The sequence below is a fragment of the Canis lupus genome, chromosome 4, assembly GCF_003254725.2.
Source record: "Canis lupus dingo isolate Sandy chromosome 4, ASM325472v2, whole genome shotgun sequence".
Classification (NCBI taxonomy): domain Eukaryota; kingdom Metazoa; phylum Chordata; class Mammalia; order Carnivora; family Canidae; genus Canis; species Canis lupus.
Window position 1 is genome coordinate 20,716,997 of NC_064246.1, and position 23,122 is coordinate 20,740,118.

At 44.7% G+C, this 23,122-nt stretch overlaps 1 protein-coding gene across 1 annotated transcript in view; it reads left to right on the plus strand.

Moving 5' to 3' along the window:
- Positions 1 to 2,208: 2,208 nt before the first annotated feature.
- HKDC1 (hexokinase domain containing 1) overlaps positions 2,209 to 23,122 on the plus strand; it is a 41,701-nt gene continuing 20,787 nt past the window's right edge. The window contains exons 1-7 of the mRNA XM_025434949.3: positions 2,209 to 2,687; positions 7,779 to 7,941; positions 13,186 to 13,334; positions 13,446 to 13,565; positions 18,702 to 18,797; positions 19,876 to 19,975; positions 22,109 to 22,292. Coding sequence (XP_025290734.1) covers positions 2,625 to 2,687; positions 7,779 to 7,941; positions 13,186 to 13,334; positions 13,446 to 13,565; positions 18,702 to 18,797; positions 19,876 to 19,975; positions 22,109 to 22,292 — 875 coding nt within the window. The 5' untranslated portion in view covers positions 2,209 to 2,624. The remainder of the gene's footprint in view (positions 2,688 to 7,778; positions 7,942 to 13,185; positions 13,335 to 13,445; positions 13,566 to 18,701; positions 18,798 to 19,875; positions 19,976 to 22,108; positions 22,293 to 23,122) is intronic.

The following is a 23,122-nucleotide window of genomic DNA, read 5'->3' on the forward strand; positions in this document are numbered from 1 at the left end:
GCTCTGGGAATTAATATTGTAAAACTCTTAGTATACACTATACAAGTATTTACTAAATAAGTGGATAAATTCCATTAAACTTCTAGTCCTCCTACCATGATCAGTACTTGAAAGAAAGCAGATACTATCTTTAGGAGAGAGTTTTATGGAAATAGAGATGTGTACAGAAGTGAGAGAGTTTTCCTTCTTACATGGGAGATTTAAGTCAGACTGGTAAGATCCTTTAACCAAAATTACAGCAGTGCCAACTCTCAAATGAATTACCTTAAAATCTAAGTGCTTATAAGACTCGCACCCAGTTATCCTTGAATGACTATATAGAAATTTACTAAGAGTGAAAAATTCCAAGGATTGGACTGGAATAATCAGATTATTTTGTTTTTATTCTATAAATGTCTATGATCCTTATAATTGTTAAGCTCAGTTTAGTTGGCTTACTCAGACCTGGAATGGAGATACTGATGTGCCGACATTAGAAACAGAATGATGTAACAGATGAACATCCTCTGATATCATCTGCCTGATTAAAATTCCAAAGACTGCCTATCTGGTGCACACAGTAGCCATGAGATTGTAGAGACCTTTGATTATGGCTTTGGGTCTTTTTGTCCACTGGCCATTGTAGTCTCTTATCCCAAGGGTGAATAAATCAATGGCAGTTGGTGCCATACTGCACCTCAAAAGTTACTTTTTAAATGGAGGAATTAAGACAAGTATTGTTACCACCCGTGGGCAGGTGACCTGCCCCAGGGTGTTATCCACAGCCTGTATGGACCCGGGCCTAGAATGTCTGTGTCAGAATACCAACAATTCCACATGGTTTGGGGAACTGAATAGTTTGAGCAACTGAAGGTTAACCTGTGTTTGTTTGTATAATAGACAAAGTAAAGGAGCTAAAAGAAAGTTCATAGTCTGAGGGGTAAACAGCCTGGAAAGCATAGGGTTTCTCAATCAGGAGACAGTTTTATATCAGGCTGAGGACAGTATCTAGAGTAATTTTAATCAAACTCCATGCTTACACTGGACTTCCAGTGGCCCATACATATGGTGGATGGGTAAAGAGCTCTGGCTGGAGAATTGGTGGCTTCTGAAGAGGCAACAGTTGGAGGTTCTTTCACTAGGCAAGTGCTTGGTAATCATTTGATTCATGAGACTGTGCAGTAGAAAAGCAAATAAAGTGAGTCTGCTAAGCCGACAGGGAAAACACGTTTCTTCCCTTGTATTGAAGAGCAGGTGCTATGTAGGAGTAAGAAACATTGGGGTGTTCAGCAAACCTGTGTTAATATCTGGTCTGTTGCTAAATTTTAGGAAGCCTGTGGTTAATATTTGTGAAGTTATGGTTAGGAATTCCTTCATTTGTTATTTCCCCTCACTGAGAAGACCCTGTTGGAATGATATCTCTGTATTTAGCTATCCGAGTAATGGGAATTCTTGACAGTACCCAACAGAAAGCTGTGCTATTAATAGTTTTCAGTTTATTACTGCACAGAGGAAGAAGGGAGGCAATATGGCATATTGGTTATGAGCTGGGCCCTGGAATGAAACTTCTGGGTTTGATTCCTCATTGTACCATTTATAGGCTTTGTGATTTTGAGTAAGTCACTTACCCTTTTAGGGCCTCAGTTTCCCCATCTATGAAATGGGAACCATAAGTGCTCCATCCTTGCTAGCTACTCTTGTTAACACCATTGTTGTTATTGATTTTGTTAGCTGACCAATGACTGTGGGAAGAGTCCAAGGTCCACTGTACTCACATATCAGCCCTTTTCTGGGTCCTCACATCAGGTATGATGAGTGAGATGAGTGAATAAACCACATATCTTTGTGATATGAGACATTTCCTGTCTGTGACTTCAGACTTTAGTTTTTCTCTACAGTGGCAGCTTTCTGGTGAGCACCCGTGACTTCAATTCATCTTCTCTCATGGATATTTTTTCCTGGGTCACCACCTGTACAGTCAAGGTTTGCTGGCTTATCATTGTGAATAGATAAATTTTTATCAGTTCTTTTTCATTACCACAGGCTATTAAGCAAGAGATCTGCTCTGTCACAAAGGGAGGGATTTGCCCCAACATTCTTGAAGTCTCCCTGAGCAGGGCAGTGTTTAGTCTTAATTAAGACAGTGCTGCAGAGGGGCAGGGAGTCAGGAGTTATATCCCTGGGCTGAGAAGAAAAGGACTCAAGAGAAAAGGCTGAGACCAGGCACTTGCAGAGCAGCTCAGCTGGTTGAAAGTTGGCTTTGTTTAACGCCCAACTTCTCAGAAGATTTTCCTCGGCTGAGTGGGCTTGGTGGAGCACTGGCTTGAGAGTGTTGCTTAGCAACGAGATTTTGTGGCACTCAATTTTCAGAGTCAAGCAACCCATCCCCTGCCACCCCTCCACCAGCCTCAGCTACCATCCCAAGCCTCCTATTAGACAATTAAGTGTATGCTGGAGGGAGGGACCGGAGAGAGTGGGCAAAGTTTAATCATTGAACCCTAAGCAGCCTGGAAGTATTTAATCTGTAGCACCTAGTTCCCGGAGGCCTCCAGCCTGAACTGGAAGTGGGCAGCTCTCCAGAGACGAGGGAGTAAACACTGCACGGAAATCTCTGCCCATCTCCAGAGAAGCCAGACTTGGAAAAAATGTTTGCAATACACTTGATGGCATTTTACTTCAGCAAACTGAAGGAGGATCAGATCAAGAAGGTAAGGACTCACAGAGCTGAGAGAGCACCGATTCATTCTTCACTGGTAGAACTAACTGATACTGTGCTTACATCCAAAAGGATTTAAGAAAGCTTATGAGAAAAGACACAGGGAGCACAGGACCAGTAAAGAGCTCATGCAGTGGGGAGAGGAAGTGAGTCTCCCCCCCGGCTCAACATTACATATTGTCCTGAGCCTTGCATTTCACTTGGCACTATCCTGGTAGATAGGGGATGGGAGGGGATGAGGAGAAAGTCTTCAGAAAGGTGGAAGATGATTGTGTTTGATATAAGGGGAGTTTTTGGGGGAAAGGCTACAAAGGAGGGGAGAGAAATTTTGAGAACTTTTAAAATAATTCACATGATTCTTCATATGCTTGAAAGAATTTAGCATGGGAACTAAGAGTGTGGGTTTTAATGTACAATAATTGAAATATTTATTATTGGCACATGCTGTTTGCCGATGATAGGCTGTTAATGGCGTGCATTATTTTGTCACTTTGCTCAAGAAACGTCTCCACAAAATTTGTTCCAAGGTAGGCCACTTAACAGTTGCCACGGCTCAATTGGAGCCCATCAGCATTGTCCCTTGGCAGCCTGGAGTGAGCTCAGCCTGCCATGCTAGCCACTCCAGCTGCCAGTGGCAGGGCTCTGGGCACTAGTGTCTTTCTTTTTTTTCTTTTTTTAGTGTCTTTCAATTAGCAGATAATAGAAGTCATCTCAGCAAGCCGACTTAGCCAAGGTTACCCAAGTATTTCAGGTGGAGTGAGGATTAAACCCACGTCTCTGACTTCCCTAGCATTCTTTCCATTGTGCCATGATGCCTCCTGGCTTTAGAGAGAAAAAGCATGGCCCCTTAACAGCCCTCTTGTGCTTGGTGGGGTAAGCCTTCACTAAATTCTATTCATCAAAGATTTGGGTTAGAAGTTATAGCAAATCTTAAAATATGGCAAATCAATCTGATTGAAGCTGTCTTAAATTTCATATAGTGATTCGATTCATGGAGTCCTCTACCGGCTTCTTAAGGAGGTAGAAAAATCCTACACCGCACTGCTGAAGGATTCACTTTCCATTATTACTTGCTTAGTAAAGAGGAAACCTGCGGTGGTGTCTCTCTAAACCTCCAGGGGGCAATCTTTGGAAACTTTACCTTTGGTTCTGTGAATTAGTTTCATGTTCTTGGGCCCCTTGGTGGTGATTAACCTTTTTTTACATTCTAGAATCAGGGAGATGTGTTTGTCTACCAGCTCAGGTACAGGCTTAGGAGGGAGGTTATGCTGCCTCCACTGATTTGTTCCAGGTCCTCTGGGAGGATGGTCAGCCTTTGTCAAGGCCTGAAGTTGGCCCTCCCCTCTCTCCTTCAAGAAAGCTGAAGAGTAAGCTGAGTCAGGATAGTCAGGAGCACTGGTAGCCACTTCAAGCAACAGGTGCCTGAGATAGGATGGGCATCTGGTTTATGGGTTGCTGGATGAATCATGGGTTCTGAGAACACAGGTCCATGTACTCTTCCATGTGGTGAAAACACACCTGGTCAAAAGGCACAGGCCCTTTCTCCAGGGTCAGGTAGCTGTCCCCTCCTTAGTTTCTGTACTTCCTGCCTCCAGGGTTGTCAAGACCCTGGGCTATACTTTGCTTGTAAGGGTTACTATTCAGACCCTGGACCAATGTTTTAAAATCTCCCTATACCAACATTAAAACAAAGACAAAACAAAGAAGGAAGGAAGGAAGGAGGGAGGGAGGAAAGGAAAAGAAAGGAGAAGCCACTCTGGTAGCTTCTTTTCCAATTCAATATATTGACATTATTTGACCTATTGATAATGTTGGGCTGAGTCTGGTCATTGACCTGCAGATTGTTCACTCATAAGAGAAGGACTGGCTAGGTTTTCAGTGTGTACTTTTTACAGTTGAGTAAGTCAGCATTACAAAAAGGGGAAAATGTTACCTTTAGTCCCACCCCCTCACAAACACTGTCAGATCTGCCCTGGGGAAGCCTTTATAGTATGTTTTTACAATTATAATTCTGAATCTTGTTTCTTTCACTTATTGTTATATTGTAACCACTGATGTACATTTGTCTCATTTCTTCATAATTACCATTCTGACATCTTCTAATATTCAGTCAAGTTGGGTATACTATAATTCAACCTTTTTCCTCTTGTTGGACTTTTGGGTACTTCCCCCACGCCCCAAATTTTTATTTAAATTCTAGTTAGTTAAGCTAACAGTGCAATATTGGTTTCAGGAGTAGAATTCAATGAGTCATCATTTACATACAATACCCAGTGCTCATCATAACTCGGCTACTTTCAAAAACACTTTTTTAAAAAAATGATTTTATTTATTTATTCATGAGAGAGACACACACACAGAGAGAGAGAGAGAGAGAGAGAGGCAGAGACATAGGCGGAGGGAGAAACAGGCTCCCTCTAAGGAGCCTGATGCGGGACAATCCCAGACCCTGGGATCACGCCCTAAGCCAAAGGCAGATGCTCAACTGCTGAGCCAACCAGGTGTCACCTCAAAAACACTTTTTAGCAATTAAGATATTGCTTTGAAAAACATAGGAATGTGTTTAATGTTCTCCATCTTTGGGATGATTATAAGGCTAGATTCCCAGAACTGAAATCACTGGGTCAAAGAGGTGAACCCTTTTATGACCCTCAATTCATATAGGACCTTTGGACAGAGCGGTTCATTTCCGGCTGCCACATTCTGTCATTCTACAGGTCTGAGCTTACATCTTTGAATTTGCTCTTCCTATGTTAGATGCGCTGCTCGTAGCCTCTTTTGTTTAGAAGATATCTCGTCTTATGGTTTCAGAATCTTTTCAAAATTGTGCTTGGTTTTCTGCAATTCCAATACACCCTCCCTTAGTGCCTGCAAAGAATGTGCCTGGCTCCCCAGGCCCCAGATCACCTGTTTGGATTTAAAATAGAGCTTTTCGGGAACCCTGGGTGGCGCAGCGGTTTAGCGCCTGCCTTTGGCCCAGGGCACGATCCTGGAGACCCGGGATCGAATCCCACGTCGGGCTCCCGGTGCATGGAGCCTGCTTCTCCCTCTGCCTGTGTCTCTGCCTCTCTCTCTCTCTCTGTGTGTGTGTGACTATCATAAATAAATAAAAAATTAAAAAAAAATAAAATAGAGCTTTTCTTTTGCCCTAACCTATGTTTCATTCTTCCCTTCTAGCTACTATACCAGGACCTGTAGGAGGTACAGAGAATAAACAAGAACTGTTGCTAAGTTGATATTCTTTCTGTCATGACTCTAACTTACTGAAACAGCAGGTGCAGGAACCCAAAGTCCTGAATGACTGTTAAACTGCCACTGGCAGATGACCCCAGCAGGACCTCAAAACCATGATGACACTATGGGGATGCTGGAGACGTTCCCTATACTCTGGGGCTGAGCGAAAATGAGCAGTAGGTTTGGGGGCATATTTCAGAGACTTTGGAATGAAAAAGGAGCAAATTTCCTGAGTAGTTCATCCCAGCCTTCCCCAAGCCCTAATTACTTTGGATCACATCCCTTCCATCAGTTTTCTCCATGTCTGTGGCTGTGCCAACCAATTAGTCATAAACAGACACAGTGTGAACAGGAAGCCCTTAATGAAGCATGACCTGGTTCCATCCTATCTCCTCAAATACACTGAAAGCCGAATTGTCCTTTTTTTGTTGTTGTTAATGGCTCTCTGATAGTTTTCTGGCCTCTTGCTGGCTCCTGAGTCCCTGGAACCATGAGTCATTTCATTGGCTTGGGTCTCCGATTGGTCCCAGGTTGCACGGGAGGGATTCCCTGCTCACTAGGCCTGGCTGATGGCTATGATAAAGGTCGTGTGGTCCCATTACTTTGGGTGTAATGTCCCTGTTAGGTTCCTGCATCCTACACAGAACTGTGACACAAAGCCAGGCTGTGAGGTGCGGGGTATGGAGCCTGCATTCTAGTTCCAGTGCACCACTCACCTAGAGCTCTCCCACAGCTGAGCCTTGGGGTCCTCACCTCTCAGTTAGAAGCAAAAAAATTCTGGCCTCACCTGGCTGCCTCAAAGCAATGTCAGGGAGATTAAATGAGATCATGTTTGTGAGAGCACTTTGTAGACGTCAACAGATGTTCTTAGCTTTAGAGAGAAGTGTGGGAGAGTGATTCCTCCAGGAATGTGCTGGGATCAAGTCTCCTTGTGACCAAGATGGGTAGAGAGGTTGCTCAGTATGTATATAAAGCAGAAGCGGCAAACACAGGGCACCTATGCCACCCTCCCCGCTCCTGCCCCATCCATAATCATTCCAATGAGCCCTCGGAATCCAGGCTGCCACTCCCAAAAGATTAGCTTTAGCACAAGGTGGAAGTTGTTCTGCCATTTCTGATAGGACAAACTACCTTCAAGTGGACTGAGCATAGCCATCGTGATTTTTATACCTTCCCTCCATTAGGGTAATGGTCCTTTGCCCCAGCTTCCTGGTTACTTGAGTGCCATTCACCCATTTCCAGCAGCAATTTGAGCTGGCTTTAAAAATTAAATTTCATCTTAATTCAAACAACTTCAGTTAAAAACAGAATGAAAATTTAAAGAACTAGAATTTACAGATTGCAATTGGAACTGAATTTAGCTCTGAGCTTCCTAGCAGCCCATAAACAAAGGGAAACAAGCTTGGATATGTATTGTCATCGCTGGAAAAGAAAGGTTCTATGCTTAGGAATTTAAGGTTCAAGCTAGTCTTTTGCAGTGGAGAGGCAATGGGACCGTGGTACAGGCCCTGAACTGGGAATTAGAAACCCTGAATCCTTTGTAGCTTTTGCCCCTCTATTGTCCCATCAGAAAAATGGGAGAATCTTTTCTTCTTCACAGCTTGCCCTTCAGGGGAATAAATTCCTACCTCCCCTCCCAGCCTTCCATTCCATTCTACCCTTCCAACCTCCCACCTTGTCTCTATCTAGCTTGGTGAGGGGTCAGGCAAGGAACCTTTAGGATTCCACATCATGAAGCTGTCCCCAGGGTCAGAAAAATAGCTTTACGATGAGTGTGGGAATTAACAGCCCTGACTGGAGGATCAGCTTCCCTAGCAGGCAGCTGTGGTCACCCCGGCATCTGTTCCAGGTGGACAGGTTCCTGTATCACATGCGGCTCTCCGATGAGACCCTTTTGGACATCATGGCTCGCTTCCAGGCTGAAATGCAGAAGGGTCTGGGGAAGGACACCAACCCCACAGCCTCTGTGAAGATGCTGCCCACCTTTGTCAGGGCCATTCCAGATGGCTCAGGTGAGTGTGGCTAGGGGTTGCCAGGGACCTGATCCCACTGGTTTCTTCTTGGCTGATGAGTATTTCAAGTTTGCTCCTGTACCCTGGTTTACCTCTTTAGTCCTCTGTGCACATTCCTCCCCAGCTCCCTATGCTTCAGTCTATTCAATACCAGAAGTTTTGAACCAAAGTTCAAATGTACCCTGCTTTTTCTCTGCTCACCTTGGCCCCACACATTTTGTTTATTCACTTGCTGGAGCATCCCAACATTCTTCACCTCCTGAACACCAACTTAGCTTTTCAGTCTCAGGGTAGAGGTTGTCTCCATCCCATGCTGGGTTAGGTGTTTTTTCTATTACCCTGCCATGCCTGAATTTCCCTACTGGCCCAACGCTCCCTAAGGCAGGGTCTGTGTCTTCTTCACCAGAGTGTTCTGAGCACCTAGCATGGTGCCTGATGCATACTAGGACCTGAAATATTTGTTGAATGGATGATGAATGGTATTTCATGCCTAAGTATCTAGATTCTAGGCCCAAGGTAGTAAGAAGGGAAAGACAACATGATGTAGTGGAAGGAAGAGTAAATGATAATTCAAGAAACTTGGGCTCTAGGCCCAGCCCTGATATTTCTCAGTGACCTAAAGCAAAATATTTAGCTTTAGTTTCTGTATCTGCAAAACAAGAGAGTTGGCCTCTGTATTTGCTTTCTATTGTTGCTGTAATAAGATACTACACTTAAGTTACCACTTAGCACCTTAAAGATTTATTTATTTATTCATTCAGAGAGAGCGAAGAGAGAGGCAGAGGGAGAAGCAGGCTCCATCCACGCAGGAAGCCCAACGCGGGACTCAATCCTGGGTCTCCAGGATCACACCCCAGGCTGCAGGTGGCGCCAAACCACTGCGCCACCAGGGCTGCCCCACTTAGCACCTTAAAACCATGCACATTTACTCCCTTACAGCTCTGAAGGTCAGAAGTTTGAAATGTGTCTATAATCAAGGTGTCAGCTGGCCTGCATTCTTCTGGAAGTCTAGGGTAGAATAAAATCTTTTTCCTTGCATTTTCCAGCTTCCAGAGGTCACTTGTATTCCTTGGCTCATCTCCAAACCAACCAGATAGCATCTTTAAATCTCTCTCTGACTCTGACCCTTCTGCTTCCTTCTTTCACATTTAAAGACCTTGTGATTACATTAGGCATACCCAAATAATCCAGGAGAATCTCCTAACCTCAAGGTCAATTGATGAGCAATTTTAATTCCATCTGTAACTTAATTTTCGCTTGCCATGATTCATAGATCCGGGGATTAGGATATGGATATCTTTGGGGAACTATTACTTCGCTGACCACAGCCTAGAGACCTTCAGAAGGAATCCATGAGTTTCCATCCAATGCCTCCATTCTCAGCCTCTGGGCAGAGCCATAGGAGGGACAGGAACTGATGTCTCTACCAGCCACCTTCTGTGGTCAGAGGTGTTAGGAACTCACTGTCTCACATAACCCCATAAGAACACTGAGGTGTTAGGATGCCTGGGTGGCTCAGTGGTTGAGTGTTTGCCTTCAGGTCAGGGCGTGATCTTAGAGTCCCTGGATTGAGTCCCATATCAGGCTCCTGAGGAGCCTGCTTCTCCCTCTGCTTATGTCTCTGCCTCTCTCTGCATCTTTCAGAATAAATAAATAAAATCTTAAAAACAAAAAACAAAAACCCTGACATTTTGCTCAGGTCGGATGAGAGAGCACTGAGGACCAATGTCAGGGTCGAGTGCTCTGGCCAAGCTCCAGGGGGGGCTTTGGGGTCCTTGAAATAGTAGGGGCTGAAGTTTGGGGACCTCTCAGAGACTTTGGATTAGCCAGGTTCTGGGGCCCTCTGAGCCAATAACTGGGTCAAAGTAGCTTCTGCCATTTAAGAGGTCCTCAGGAACTGTCATGGGGGAAGCCTCTTCCCTCAATGGTGGGTGAGTGACAGGGTAGGCTATGTGCCACCCAGGAGGGACATAAGCTTTTGAGAGAGACAGTCCTGCTTTGAAATCTGCTGAGTTCCAGACGCTGCTCTATGAGAGTGCTGGAGGGACTGTGGTCCTTGATTGGTCATTCAGAGTAAGCACCTGAGTCATGGGTGTGCCCAGGGGGGCACCCGGGCCATAACAACTGACATAACAGTTTCAGGTGTGCAACATGATTTGATATTTGTATATATATCACGAAATGATCACCACAGTGACATTTGGCAACATACATAGCTACAAATTCCTTTTTTCTTCTGAGAATTTTTAAGATCTGTCGTTTTAGCAGTTTTCAAATATGCAATGTGTTATTCTTAACTATTATCACCATGTTGTACGTTACATCCCCATGATGGAAGGTTGTGATAATGATTGCTGTAGAGATCCTGACAGCCCCTCTGTGGCTATTGCCTCTCCTAGGCAGGTCCTCCCTCCCTCAGGGTCCAGTGAGTCCTTTCTCTAGGGTCAAAGTCACAGAAGGGATCATGCCAGGTGGCTTCCAGGAAATCACGTCTTGAGTCACTGGTGAAGCCAGGTGACTACACACTGATAAGGGCCCCTGGCAGCCAGAGGAAAGAATGAATCCATGCTACACTACACTAGGGTTTGCAGATCACCTCTGATCTGAATTGCAGTACAGGAACCTCCTCTTTTATGAAAATCCTCTCATCCATCCTGACTGGCACCAGAGGCATGTTCCCCAAATCTCAACCAGAGCTTGGTACTCCCGTGCTTAAAACCTTTCTGTGACTCCCCCTTACCTTCTGGATAAAGCTCAAGCTCTTTGGGGTGGGGCAGTTTTTAAAACCCTTCCTAGTTTATCCTGAGACTACCTGCTAGTGTCCCGCCTTCCTCCAAAGCAGACCCTGCCGCCCTTCCTATGTGAGCTCTTCCTGGGACCTGCTCTGGCTGGTTGCTTCTCTCTCTCTCTCTCTCTCTCTCTCTCATTCTTCTGCCCTCAGTTCTCTTCCACCTCTTCTGGGGTGTTGACTCCTGTTTTGATTTAGATACCGCTCCCTGTGCTTCCCTAGCACCTGGCATATTATTTGGCACAGAGTGCATGCTTAGTAAATGTTAGTACAGGGATTGTGTGATCTATCCTTTTTCTTACTCAACAAGATAACATCTATGAAAGCATCTCTTGCTTGGTATGTGATGAATGCTAACAAAAGTTGCACAGTATTAGGTCCCTGGATTCATTCTTTCTTTCTTTCTTTCTTTCTTTCTTTCTTTCTTTCTTTCTTTCTTTCTTTCTTTCTTTCTTTCTTTCTTTCTTTTCTTTCTTTCTTTCTTTCTTTCTTTCTTTTCTTTCCTTTCTTTCCTTTTCTTTCCTTTCTTTCCTTTCTTTCTTCTTCTTCTTCTTTTTTTTTTCTGGATTCCCTTTCCGAATAATAAATGGCTCCATCAGGCTTCTTTGGGGGCAGATCTAGGAAGATAAGAATCTTTCCTATCTTTCCAGATAATCTCCATTAAAACAAAACAGCCAGCTGGCTGGGTCTGTAAATGACTAAGCCTGTGCTACTCTGACTGTGGTCCACAGACCTGCAGCCACAGTACCTGGGAACTTGTTTAGAAATACAAAGTCTCTGGGGCGCCTGGCTGGCTGGATTAGAAGAACACCCAACTCTTGATCTTGGGGTCATGAGTTCCAGCCCCATGCTGGGTATAGGGATTACTTAAAAAAAAAACCAACACCCCCAAACACCCAAATCTCAGACCCTGCCTCCACTGAATCACAATCTGCATGTTAAAATTCTTGGGAGATTCACATGCACATTAAAGTTTGCAGAGCACTGCTCAGGCGGGCCTGTGCCTAGCTGTCTGATTGTCAGGAACAGAGAACCCAGGTGAATCAGGTCAAGAAAGGAAGACTGTAGTGTAAGGACAGGGAAAGCAAAAAGGGGATCCCACAGGATCTTGTGGGAATCCGAAGGCAGGCACTGTGGTACGCTCAGGCCATTGGACTGGGGTTCTCTGTGGTTTCAGCCTACACACATGTGAACACCTTGGCTACCCAGCTGCTCTGGGCTGGGGGAGGCTTTCACTTCAGTCTTTACCACAAACTAACAATTCCTCACTGTTTTATTTCACAAGGAATAAATCTGAATGGCTTGCTGGTGCCTTATCTCCATGCAGCTGTATGTTTGGTCACATGGCACAAAACAAGGCCACTTGAGTGACCAGGTTTGCGGTCATGGTTCACTTACATGTGCTTTGGGTGTATATCATGAAGGTGTCCCCACTTTTCAGGCACAGGCAATTCTGCACAAAGTCTTGTGGGTTCATGAGTTTACACACTTGCATTCTTATCCTCTATCTGTGGCTGATGCAGGACACTGGAGGGTCATGGCAGGAATTCTCCCTGGATCCTGAGTTGAAGTCACCCAAGTGGGTTGCTTTGCATTAAGTATGCATCATATCCATCTTTTTATTAATAGCATCTCTCTTGTGCTGGGCTGAGTCTGGCCCAAAATATGAAGATACTTGGTCCTGTAAGGGCCATCATTTGGTCCGTGTCTGTTTTAACCTCCCAGAATATATTCCCTCTGCCCACGAGACTGAGGCTTGTATGGGGACTGGTTTCCCTTTCCTGCACACCTCCCTGCCTCTTCCTCCTGCCCTATCAGGACTTTGACCACACTTGGAGTATCCACTTCCTTGCTCTGGTTGTGGCATGCTGGATGAGGCTCTACCCTCAAGTCCCGTTTCTTTCTTTCTTTCTTTCTTTCTTTCTTTCTTTCTTTCTTTCTTTCTTTCTTTCTTTCTTTTTTTTTTTTTAGATTTTATTTATTTATTCATGAGAGACAGAGAGAGAGACAGAGAGAGAGAGGCAGAGACACAGGCAGAGGGAGAAGCAGGCTCCATGCAGGGAGCCCGACGTGGGACTCGATCCTGGGTCTCCAGGATCACACCCTGGACTGAAGGCAGCGCTAAGCCGCTGAGCCATCCAGGCTGCCCTCAAGTCCCATTTCTAATACTGCCTGCCTGAGGTGGGTGTATATTTGCCTTCTTCACGTTTATGCCCTACAGCATGGACCAGTGAGCAGGGCCCAGACTGCAGAGCCAGGCAGATTTGGGTCACACCCCAGCTTTGCCCCTTGCTGGGAGGGCTCACTTCTAAAATCTCAGCAAGTGGGTAAAATGACACCTAACCCATGGGGTGCTTGTGAGACTTAGTGGCATTATTACATGTCCAACTTCTAAGGCTGAGCTTGCCATATAACAGACCTTCAATAAATGATAACTTTTGCTTGTTTTTTTATAGAAAATGGGGAATTTCTTTCTCTGGATCTTGGAGGGTCCAAGTTTCGTGTCTTAAAGGTCCAAGTCTCTGAAGAGGGGAAAAGAAACGTCCAGATGGAGAGTCAGTTCTACCCAACACCCAATGAAATTATCCGAGGGAATGGCTCAGAGGTATTGGGGCAGGGGCTCTATGAAGCAGCGGGGGGTGAGGGGTGGGCTTGGAATCAAGTTTATAAGTGACCATGCCTTAGCCCAGTGTCCTGTGCTTTCTCTTCTGTGTAGCTGTTTGACTACATAGCTGACTGTCTGGCAGATTTCATGAAGACGAGAGGGTTGAAGCATAAGAAATTTCCCCTCGGCCTAACCTTTTCTTTTCCATGCAGACAAACTAAATTGGAAGAGGTAAGGTTCATGCCAGGGAGGGAAGAAGCTGTGCAGGATTTGGGGTTTGGGGCTGGAGAATGTGGGCATGTTCAGGAGTCAGGCTGGAAACAGGAGTGGACTTTTTTTTCTTTTTGAACAGTGAGGTGGAAATGTGAGACAAAGAACTTGTAAATGCAGCAGCCTTGATTTTGCACATGACATGGGCACAGCACAGGCAACAAATTTTACTTTTAGTTCTCAGGCTTGGTTGCGTGAGAATCCCCTGGAGGGCTTGTTAGACACAGATTGCTGGGCCCCACCCTGGAGTTTCTTAATCATTGCAGCCTTATATTTGCATTTCTAACAGCTTCCCAGGTGACGGATGTGGATGCTGGTGGTCTGGGGACCACATCTAGTGCCATTGGCCACTGACGAAACTGACTAGAATAAGAACAGGAAGGCTCAGGGAGTCTCACCTCTCTAGTGAGCCTTTAGAAGGAGGATGCAGGTAGGGTCACTGGAGTGACAATGATGTTGAGCAGACACCGTATCTGGGATGTACAATCTCAGCTGTGCCACTATCCAGCTGGGGTCCATCTCTGTGTGCCTCATATGTTCAACTGATAAACAGGGAGAAGTCAAGCTGAATCTTCTGTAAATCTGTGAGAATAAATAAGGGGCCATAGAAAAGGACAATGAGCTTTCTGGGGTTAGAGGGACACGGTCTGGAGTCAGGTATCCCCAGTCTCCAGCTGTCTGGGGTGATGGCCCATGATCTCCTCCTATACATGCTGTCATGACACGCAGCTGACAAGTCAATTCATGGAGCACCTTGACATTATGGACTGCCCTGGCATATGTTTGCTATTGCTGGGATGAGCCACTTCTCAGTGGGGAAGAGTGGACAAGGAATGGGTTCTCATGTCCCACAGACTTGTCTTTGAATCATGGCTCAGAACAAGCTGTGTTCCCCTGCATAAGTTACTTAACTTATTGAGCTACTTGTTTTCCCATCTGCAAAACAGCGACTACAAAAGCTACTTGCTGGGCTGAGGGGAAACTTAGACCAGACCTCTGCCATGTGCCCCAAATTGTGCCTGGGCACAGTTGCAGGGTCACCACAATGATTGTCCCTATGTCACTGGTCTCTTGGTGCTTTTGTATCTTGTCCCCTGACTTAACAGATGTTTCTGAAGGGCAGGCACTGTTTTATATTCTTCTTCTCCAATTACAGGGTCTATAGCATGATGTCTTGTATTTTATAGGTGATTATTAACTATCAGATAATTAAAAAGTACAATCAATCATTTACTTGATTCCATTGAGGGAGAACTTGCTATGATCTCTCTAGACAGGGGATAGGCTGAGGTTCACATTTTTATTATTTTATAAAAAAAAAAGATTAGAAAAAATTGATATGAAGAAGTTTTCAGAAAATGTTAGAAGAGGCCAAGTGGAGTTGAGCTATGAGGTGTCATCATCTTTGCTGGCTGGAGGAGCAGAGGTCATGGAATCTGTAAAGATAGTAGGAGGAGCAGTTGTGGGGAATCAGGCCCCAAAATCAAGATCTGATTCACCAAGTAATTAAACACCTCTTATCTGAGCTCAGAAATGGAAACCTCAGGAAGAAGGAAGAGACTTCTCAAGCTCTGTTGGAGTTCATTTGAGTTTGAGAAACAAACTTGCATATTTTCTTGACAACTAGGGGGTGAATGCATTTTGTTTATCTAGGATTTTGGCATTTTTCTAAGCCAAATCCCTACCAGCATCTTTATGTAATAATAATAATAATAATAATAATAATAATAATAACAATGACGACAGTACCGTACCTCAGATTTTGGCAGTGTATCTTGCACTGTGCTGATAATACACTCTTTATGTGTATTATCCCATTAAAATCCCCAAGCAATCATATGAAGTAGACATGATTATTTACACTTCATATTTGAGAAAAACTGCAGCTCAAAGATATTAAGGGACTTGTCCAAGGCCACACAGACACATCCAAGAGTGGCTCAGCCCAAGTTCATAAGGTCCCACCTGCACTGCCTTTCCAGAAAGATATAGCTCTAGAACTTTGTTTAAAATACCAGCAAGTTGGGATCCCTGGGTGGTGCAGCGGTTTAGCGCCTGCCTTTGGCCCAGGGCGCGATCCTGGAGACCCGGGATCGAATCCCACGTCGGGCTCCCTGCACATGGAGCCTGCTTCTCCCTCTGCCTGTGTGTCTCTGCCTCTCTCTCTCTCTCTCTCTGACTATCATAAATAAATAAAAATTAAAAAAAAAAATACCAGCAAGTTCCTGGAAACGTTTTGACCCATTTTGTGCCATTTTCCAATAAGGATTTGCAGGGAAACATTTAAACTAGGGAAGAGTGCTTGATTACATCGAGGAAGGAGAAAATGCTTTTTCTCATCAAAGTCTAGTGGAATTACTTGTATTTGTTTTTTAAGATTTTATTTATTTATTAATGAGACACACACACACACACACACACACACACACACACACAGAGAGAGAGAGAGAGAGAGAGAGAGGCAGAGACACAGGCAGAGGGAGAAGCAGGCTCCATGCAGGGAGCCTGACATGGGACTTGATCCCAGGTCTTCAGGATCAGGCCCTGGGCTGAAGGCGGCGCTAAACCGCTGAGCAACCGCCCCCCTCCGCCCCGCCCCTTCCCTGGGCCGCCTGGAATAACTAGGATTTTATAAATTTCCCCCCCAAACTGCCTTTCAGTGGAGTCTAAAGTTAAGTAGGAAACCCTCAGCTACAGGAAGCGCACTAGTAATAAGGACTAAGTGTGGGCATAGCTGTTTGATTATGGCTCTGCTGCAGACTTAGGTTTGTGACACAAAATCCGGGCTCTTGGAGAAGGTGGAGGCTGAGACGTCATCTGAGCTCAGGAGATGGCAGAAAGGGGAGGCCTTCCTGAGGAGGGGTGGCTCAGGAGGCTTCTTTGTGAAACTAAAAAATGATTAAAGAAAATAAGAGCCTGGGCATTAAGAGGGGAGGTTACTTTACAATAGTTTTGTTTCGCTGTTGTCGTTTATTTTTATTTTTTAATTTTTAAAAAAGATTTTATTTACTTATTTTAGATGGGGGGAGAAAGAGAGAGAGCATGAGCAGGGGGAGGGAGAAGCAGATTCCCTGCTGAGCAGGAAGCCTGATTTGGGGCTCAATCCCAGGACCTGGAGATCATGACCTAAGCTCAATGACTAAGCCACGCAGGCGCCCCTGTTTCCTTGCTTTTAAATGAGGGAACAGAAAAGTTTTAGCCAAAGAGAAATATCTTTGCTTATGTGTGTGTTTCTGGTGGTAAAATAGTAAAACTTCTCAATATAGAAAAGAAAAAAAGGGGCGCCTGGGTGGCTCAGATGGTTAAGCGTCTGCCTTCAGCTTGGGTCAAGATCTCAGGGTCCTGGGATCCAGCCCCATGTCACCCTCTCTACTCAGTGGGGAGCCTGCTTCTCCCTTTCCCTCTGCTGCTCTTCCTGCTTATGCTCTCTGTCAAATAAATAAATAAAATCTTTTTTAAAAAGAGAGAGAGAGAGAGGAGAGTAGGATTGAAAAGTTTAAAGAAAACAGAGACACCCCTAATCTCAACCTTTAGAGATACCCACTACTTGAATTGTTGGTTTTCTTTTCTTTTCTTTTCTTTTAAGATTTTATTTATTTATTCATGAGAAACACACACACAGAGAGAGAGAGAGAGAGAGAGAGAGAGAGAGAGAGAGGCAGAGACATAGACAGAGGGAGGAGAAGCAGGCTCCATGCGGAAAGCCTGATGTGAGATTCAATTCCGGGACTCCAGGATCACGCCCTGAGCCAAAGGCAGACGCTCAACCACTGAGCCACCCAGGCGTCCCTGTTGGTTTCCTTCTAGTCATGTCTATATTAAATAAATGATGTCATGTTGTATGCATAGTTTTAAAAAATATAATTGCATGTAGTCTTAAATCTTCCACTTAACTATATATCACAAGCATTTATTCTCCATTCCCCCCATACACTCTGCCCCCAGTAGGTCGCACATTGTCTGTACCAGCCTTTTTGGGGGATGCCACCCTACAGTCTCTTACTCCTCTTTCCCATGAAGCAGGGATGTCCTCATGACCCATGAAGACAGAAATTAGGGAGATCTGGCACTAGGCGGCGCTGTGGTGCAGGGAAAGAACCCTAGTCACTGGTCAAGAGTCAGACCATTGCTTTCCAAATGGACTCTGTCCTTCACTCCTTGTGAGATCTAGAACAGTTTCCTTCCTCTGTAAATCTCAGAGGATTGGGAGGGTGTGGTTGGGGAGTTTGTGAATTTGGACTCAGCTACTTTTGACTGTGTGGCCTTGGACAAATCCCTTAATTCCAAAATTCTCTTCCATTCTGAAACAATCTATGATTATTTGCTATTTTACAAAACTCTTGGGAAACACAAAGTTTTTAAAAAACATTTTATTTTTATTTTATTTTTTTTTTATTGGTGTTCAATTTACTAACATACAGAATAACACCCAGTGCCCGTCACCCATTCACTCCCACCCCCCGCCCTCTTAAAAAACATTTTTAAAAAATATTTTATTTTTAAGTAATCGCTACACCCAGTGTTGGGCTCGAACTCATGACCCCCAGATCGAGAGTCACACGCTCTACTGACTGAGCCAGCCAGGTGTCCCAGGAAACACCAATTTTATGCAAATAGAGAACCATTTTTCTAAGTTGAAATTAAGTTCCCAAGGGAGTCCTGCCAGGTAACACCACGTTAGTTCTGTTTTGTGGACCTGGCAATTCATACATTCTGCACACATAATGTGTATCTACCACAGGCCAGGTATTTCCATCAGAGCATTTCCTGTGACAGAGGCAGGGAAATGAGGTTTCTTTCTTTCACAGATGAGTAAACTGAGGCTCGAGATTAAGTGACTTGACTAATGTCTTGTGAGGCCAAGTCTTCAACAATTGTTCTTTCTGCCACTATATATACTGTTTCAAACTGCTCAGATGAAATAAAGATGTTTATATGGTTAGAAAAAGCCTCTGAAGGAATGTTGAAAGAAATGGGGGTGACTCAGCTTCAAGAAGAGAAGCCCATGGGGATATACTTTACGCATGAATTTTCTGCCACTCATTTTCAGAACTGAGGGCCTTCTTCACTTTAACTGGCTCTGAAATCTTCCCCCAGGGTATTCTGCTTTCATGGACCAAGAAGTTTAAGGCACGGGGAGTTCAAGACACAGATGTAGTGAGTTGTCTGACCAAAGCCGTGAAAAAACACAAGGTGAGGGATTCGCCTCAGTGTGGGAGCTCCCCTAGTCCTAGCCCCTTTCTCTCAACGTGGGGTCTCCTACTGTGCCTGCCCTGGAAGGAGAATCAGAGAGGGAATTGATCTTGGGGAAGGTCTCACTGTAATATAAATGTGACCAATTGTGACCAATCTGGATAAACCCATTGGTGAGCCTTGGTTATGTGGAACTTGTTCTAGTTGCTATTAAAGTATGGTCCCCTGCTTCCCTGGGCTCTCCCCAGCTGCCACAGCCCCCCTCAGAGGGGCTTGGTTAGACCCCACGCATCTATAATGCTCTCATTGCCTCTCCCCTCTGAGCTTAAAAGATCACTTTCTTTATAACCTGACTGTCTCTCCTATTTTCCACTCTAATATTCATGGATTATCGCTATTCATTGAATACATTTTATAATAATCTATACTGAAAAACCAAAACTTGCTCCTTACTGGCTGAAAAGTACACAACTAAACCCAAACTATTTGTTATCCTGACAGCAAGAGGAATATTTTGAGGGATACCCTTCTAGTCTTTTTTCTCTTTAAAGATGCAATCATAATCTTTTATATCCTGTGTTTTTCTTTTATTGTTTCATTTTATTTTAGAATGCTCCCCCAAACCTTGGGGAACCATATTACCTTGGGGTAATAATCCGAGTTGACTTGTCAACTTGAGAAATCCCTGGTGCTGTCCATGGAGAGGACTTGGCTGAGGCTGGTTAAACTGTCCCCATGGGCAAGGGAGGACTTTGCTCCCAGGATAAGCATCCTTTCCTTAGGGGTGTCTCAAATAAAAACTGGATTCCTGGTAGTCTGTCCCTCATATTTCCATTGCACAGAGGCCTCCACCCATAAGGCAGGAGCATGAGTTCCACTCTTCAGTTCCCAACTGCCTTTTCTCTCTTCTAGATGCCTGAACTTGCCAGAGGCCCTGTCTCTTTCAGGCAGGCCTGGCAGGCAGGATCTAGTGATTGTCTCATCATCTTCACTGCTTTTGCTTCCTCTGTGGGGAAGGATAAAGGGATGATGCCCCCTTCCTGCCCACTGATGCCTTCTGAGGTTTGTGTTCCAACAGGACATAGACGTGGACATCCTGACCTTGGTCAATGACACTGTGGGAACCATGATGACCTGCGCCTATGATGATCCCTACTGTGAAGTTGGTGTCATCATTGGTAATTCAGTTTCACTTGATTTTCTAGGTTGGGAAAAGGGGCTAGTCTGCGGCTTAGTTTTACTAACTGAGTAAATTCTGTGAGAGGGTATTGGCACTTTCTGTTTATGAGAAGTAACATAGGGACATGGAAAATTAATACATTCATTTGACAAACATTTACTGCATGCCTCTTGTGTGCTGGGCCTTTGCTCTGCATTGGGTTTTCAGTGGAGTCAATACCTAGAGGTTCCTGTATTCATGCAGCTTTTGGTGGGTAGGTGGATGAAAGGCCTGGAAGGTCCAAATGAGTAATCTTAACTCTAGGTCATGGTTGGTGTGATGGCAAGAGTGAAGCAGGGTGATGTGACTGAGAGTGAGAGTGGTGGGGTGGTGGCGGCAGGTCTCTGATGGTGACATCTGAGCAGAGATCTAAGGGAGGAGGAGGAGGGAGCAAAAGGGAGATGGAGAGGAAGAAAAGCCCTGGCAAAGCAAAGAGGGGACCTATGGCCTCTAAGGTGGGATTGAGTCTGGGATGCTTGAGGAGCCCTAAGAATCTGAACGGTGGCTGAGCCAAAGTGAGCTATTCAGGTTAGAGGATTGGACTATTCAGGTCAGAGAGGATGGACAGGACTGGGCAGATTGTGTAGGACACAGGACACAGTCATTGTAAGGTCTTTGGCTTTTATCCCGAGGGGAGGCAGGCAGGAAGGCCTTTGAGGAATTTGGGTGGGGGATGGATAAATGGGGTGTGCATTTTTAAGCAGCTCATTTTGGCGGCTGTGTCAGACAAAGAGAATTGATTACTGGGGCCAAGAATAGAAGCAAGGTGACCAGCCAAGAGGCCATTGCCCTGTGCAGGAAGGACATGGTGGGACCCTAGATCAGGGATGTTGCTGCACAGGGGCAGTGTCTGGTAGATGGTTCTTAACACCTGAGCTGGGAGGGGGGTTGGCCAGAGGTGTCCTGAGAAGGCAGTGTGGGGGACGATAAAGCCTAGTGGGTTGGATTTGTTGGTTGTTCTTGAATAGATCCTACCACCTTCCCATTTCCTTCCCCCTATTGGGGAGAGCTTTCCGAATTGCCTTTTTTTGTAATTTCCAATGCTTCTCCTCAGCTGGACTCTCCCAAAGGGCAGGATCTTTACACCTGAGGGGTTTGATCTGCCTCCCCATTTCTGGAGCTCCACGGCTCAGAATGGGATAGGTGCTTGCCAGTCATGGTTTCTAGCCACTCACTGTCCACTGTGTCTCAGCAGCTGTGTCTGGTAAACTACAGATTGGCTGCCACACCTAAATTGTGTCCATACTTTTCTCAGAAAAGCTTTTTCCAGGTATTGCATTATATTCTGCTTCTCTTATTTTTTATTTCTCGTGTTGACTTTAAAGTCTTCAGACCAGAGTGTTAGGGGAAGATACTTTACAAAAATAATTTTTAAGCAGCTTTGAGCCATAAAAACCCTGTTATTTAAGGTGTACAATCCAATGATTTTTAGTAAATGTAGAGTTTCCTAACCATAACCACAATCCAATGGTAGAACATTTCCATCATCCTGGTAGATCCCAAACATACTGTGCCCTTTTATAGCCACTCCCCTAATATTCTAGTGTTTGAGGCATTTCCTTGGGGTGATTATTTGTTTGAATAATGGAATGTTTCTTATGTGACAGCTAATCATTGTCAAAGATAAGGATGTAGCTTATGCTAGGAACAATTTGTGGCAGGCCATGAATAAAGAATATTTTTAGTATCAAGTAGAGAAGAGGCTAAGTTGCTTAGGGAAAGGATTAAAAAAATATTGTGGGTTGGTAATTTTTTTTTTTTTAAATTTACAAGATTAGGTTAACTCATCCTCTTTGTAAATGTGCTTTGTCAGCTTTCATGCATATTCATGAGGGACTTCTTCACAATCGACCTCATTCATGACAGCAAACCATTAACATCTGAGAAGTGTAGACTGACATGTCAGCTTTATTCCTCATGAACTCCCAGGCTTGCCAAAGCTGCTTCCCTCAGTGAGAACCAGGCCCGGGAAGTGGATCAAAAGCACTTTGTGGTACATTCAGAAGACTCTCAGGCAGTTAAGAGTTCTCTCTGTCTTTGCCCAGCTGGGAGCCTTTCCGTCTGTGCCTATTTGCTCTGATCCCCTGTTCAGGTACTGGCACGAATGCGTGTTACATGGAGGACATGAGCAACATTGACCTGGTGGAAGGTGACGAGGGGAGAATGTGCATCAACACGGAGTGGGGGGCCTTCGGAGATGATGGGACTCTGGAAGATATCCGTACCGAGTTCGACCGGGAGTTAGACCTCGGCTCTCTCAACCCTGGGAAGCAACTGTGAGTCCCCTTGTGCTGTAACCTGGGCATCGACATCAGTAAATACCCAGTCACTCAGGTACACTTTGAACCTGGGAGACTTTCTAGTTGTGATTAGTTACCCATCACAAGGAATTTCTGAGGACCCCAGCAAAAGTGAAGGCAAGAACATGGAGTGATCTCCTCTAAGTCATAACCCTAACTATTCCAGTTCAGTCCATATTTCTGGAACATGTCCAGAGGTAGGGGACATACAGCTGTGAACCAGGTGGCTCTGGTCCTGCCCTCTTGGTGCATTCGGACGAGTGACCATAGAACTAAACCAGTGCAGCCCAAGGGAGCAGGACTCAGGCAAGTCCCTCATTTGTGTTTCCAGTGCTCCCCTGACACCCTGCTTTCTTGGAGGTCTAATCACAACACCTGGGGCCATGCCTTCCCAGCTTAGGTTTTAGGGAGTCTTTCTTGGCTCTCATTCCACATTCACACTCATTCCACAATAGAGTAACTGTTGAGAGTGCCTCAGCTCTGCCTACGTGCTGAGCTCCCAGAGCACAAGTTTAGATTTTTTCTTTCCTTTCTGTGCATAGTATCTTACACATTTTTGCAGCTCATTAAGTGTTTGTTGAATGAAAAGGCATTTAAAACAATTAAATAATTTCAGGCTTACAGAAAAGTTACAAAAATGGCATAAATTCCCCCTTCACCCAGATTCCCTAAATCAGATTACTAATACTCTCTCTCTGTTTTTTTTTTTTTTTGTGTGTGTGTGTGTGTATATATATATGCACATATACACAAAATATCTGAATGAAGTAACTTTTCTGAATCATTTGAGACTGCAATTGCAATTA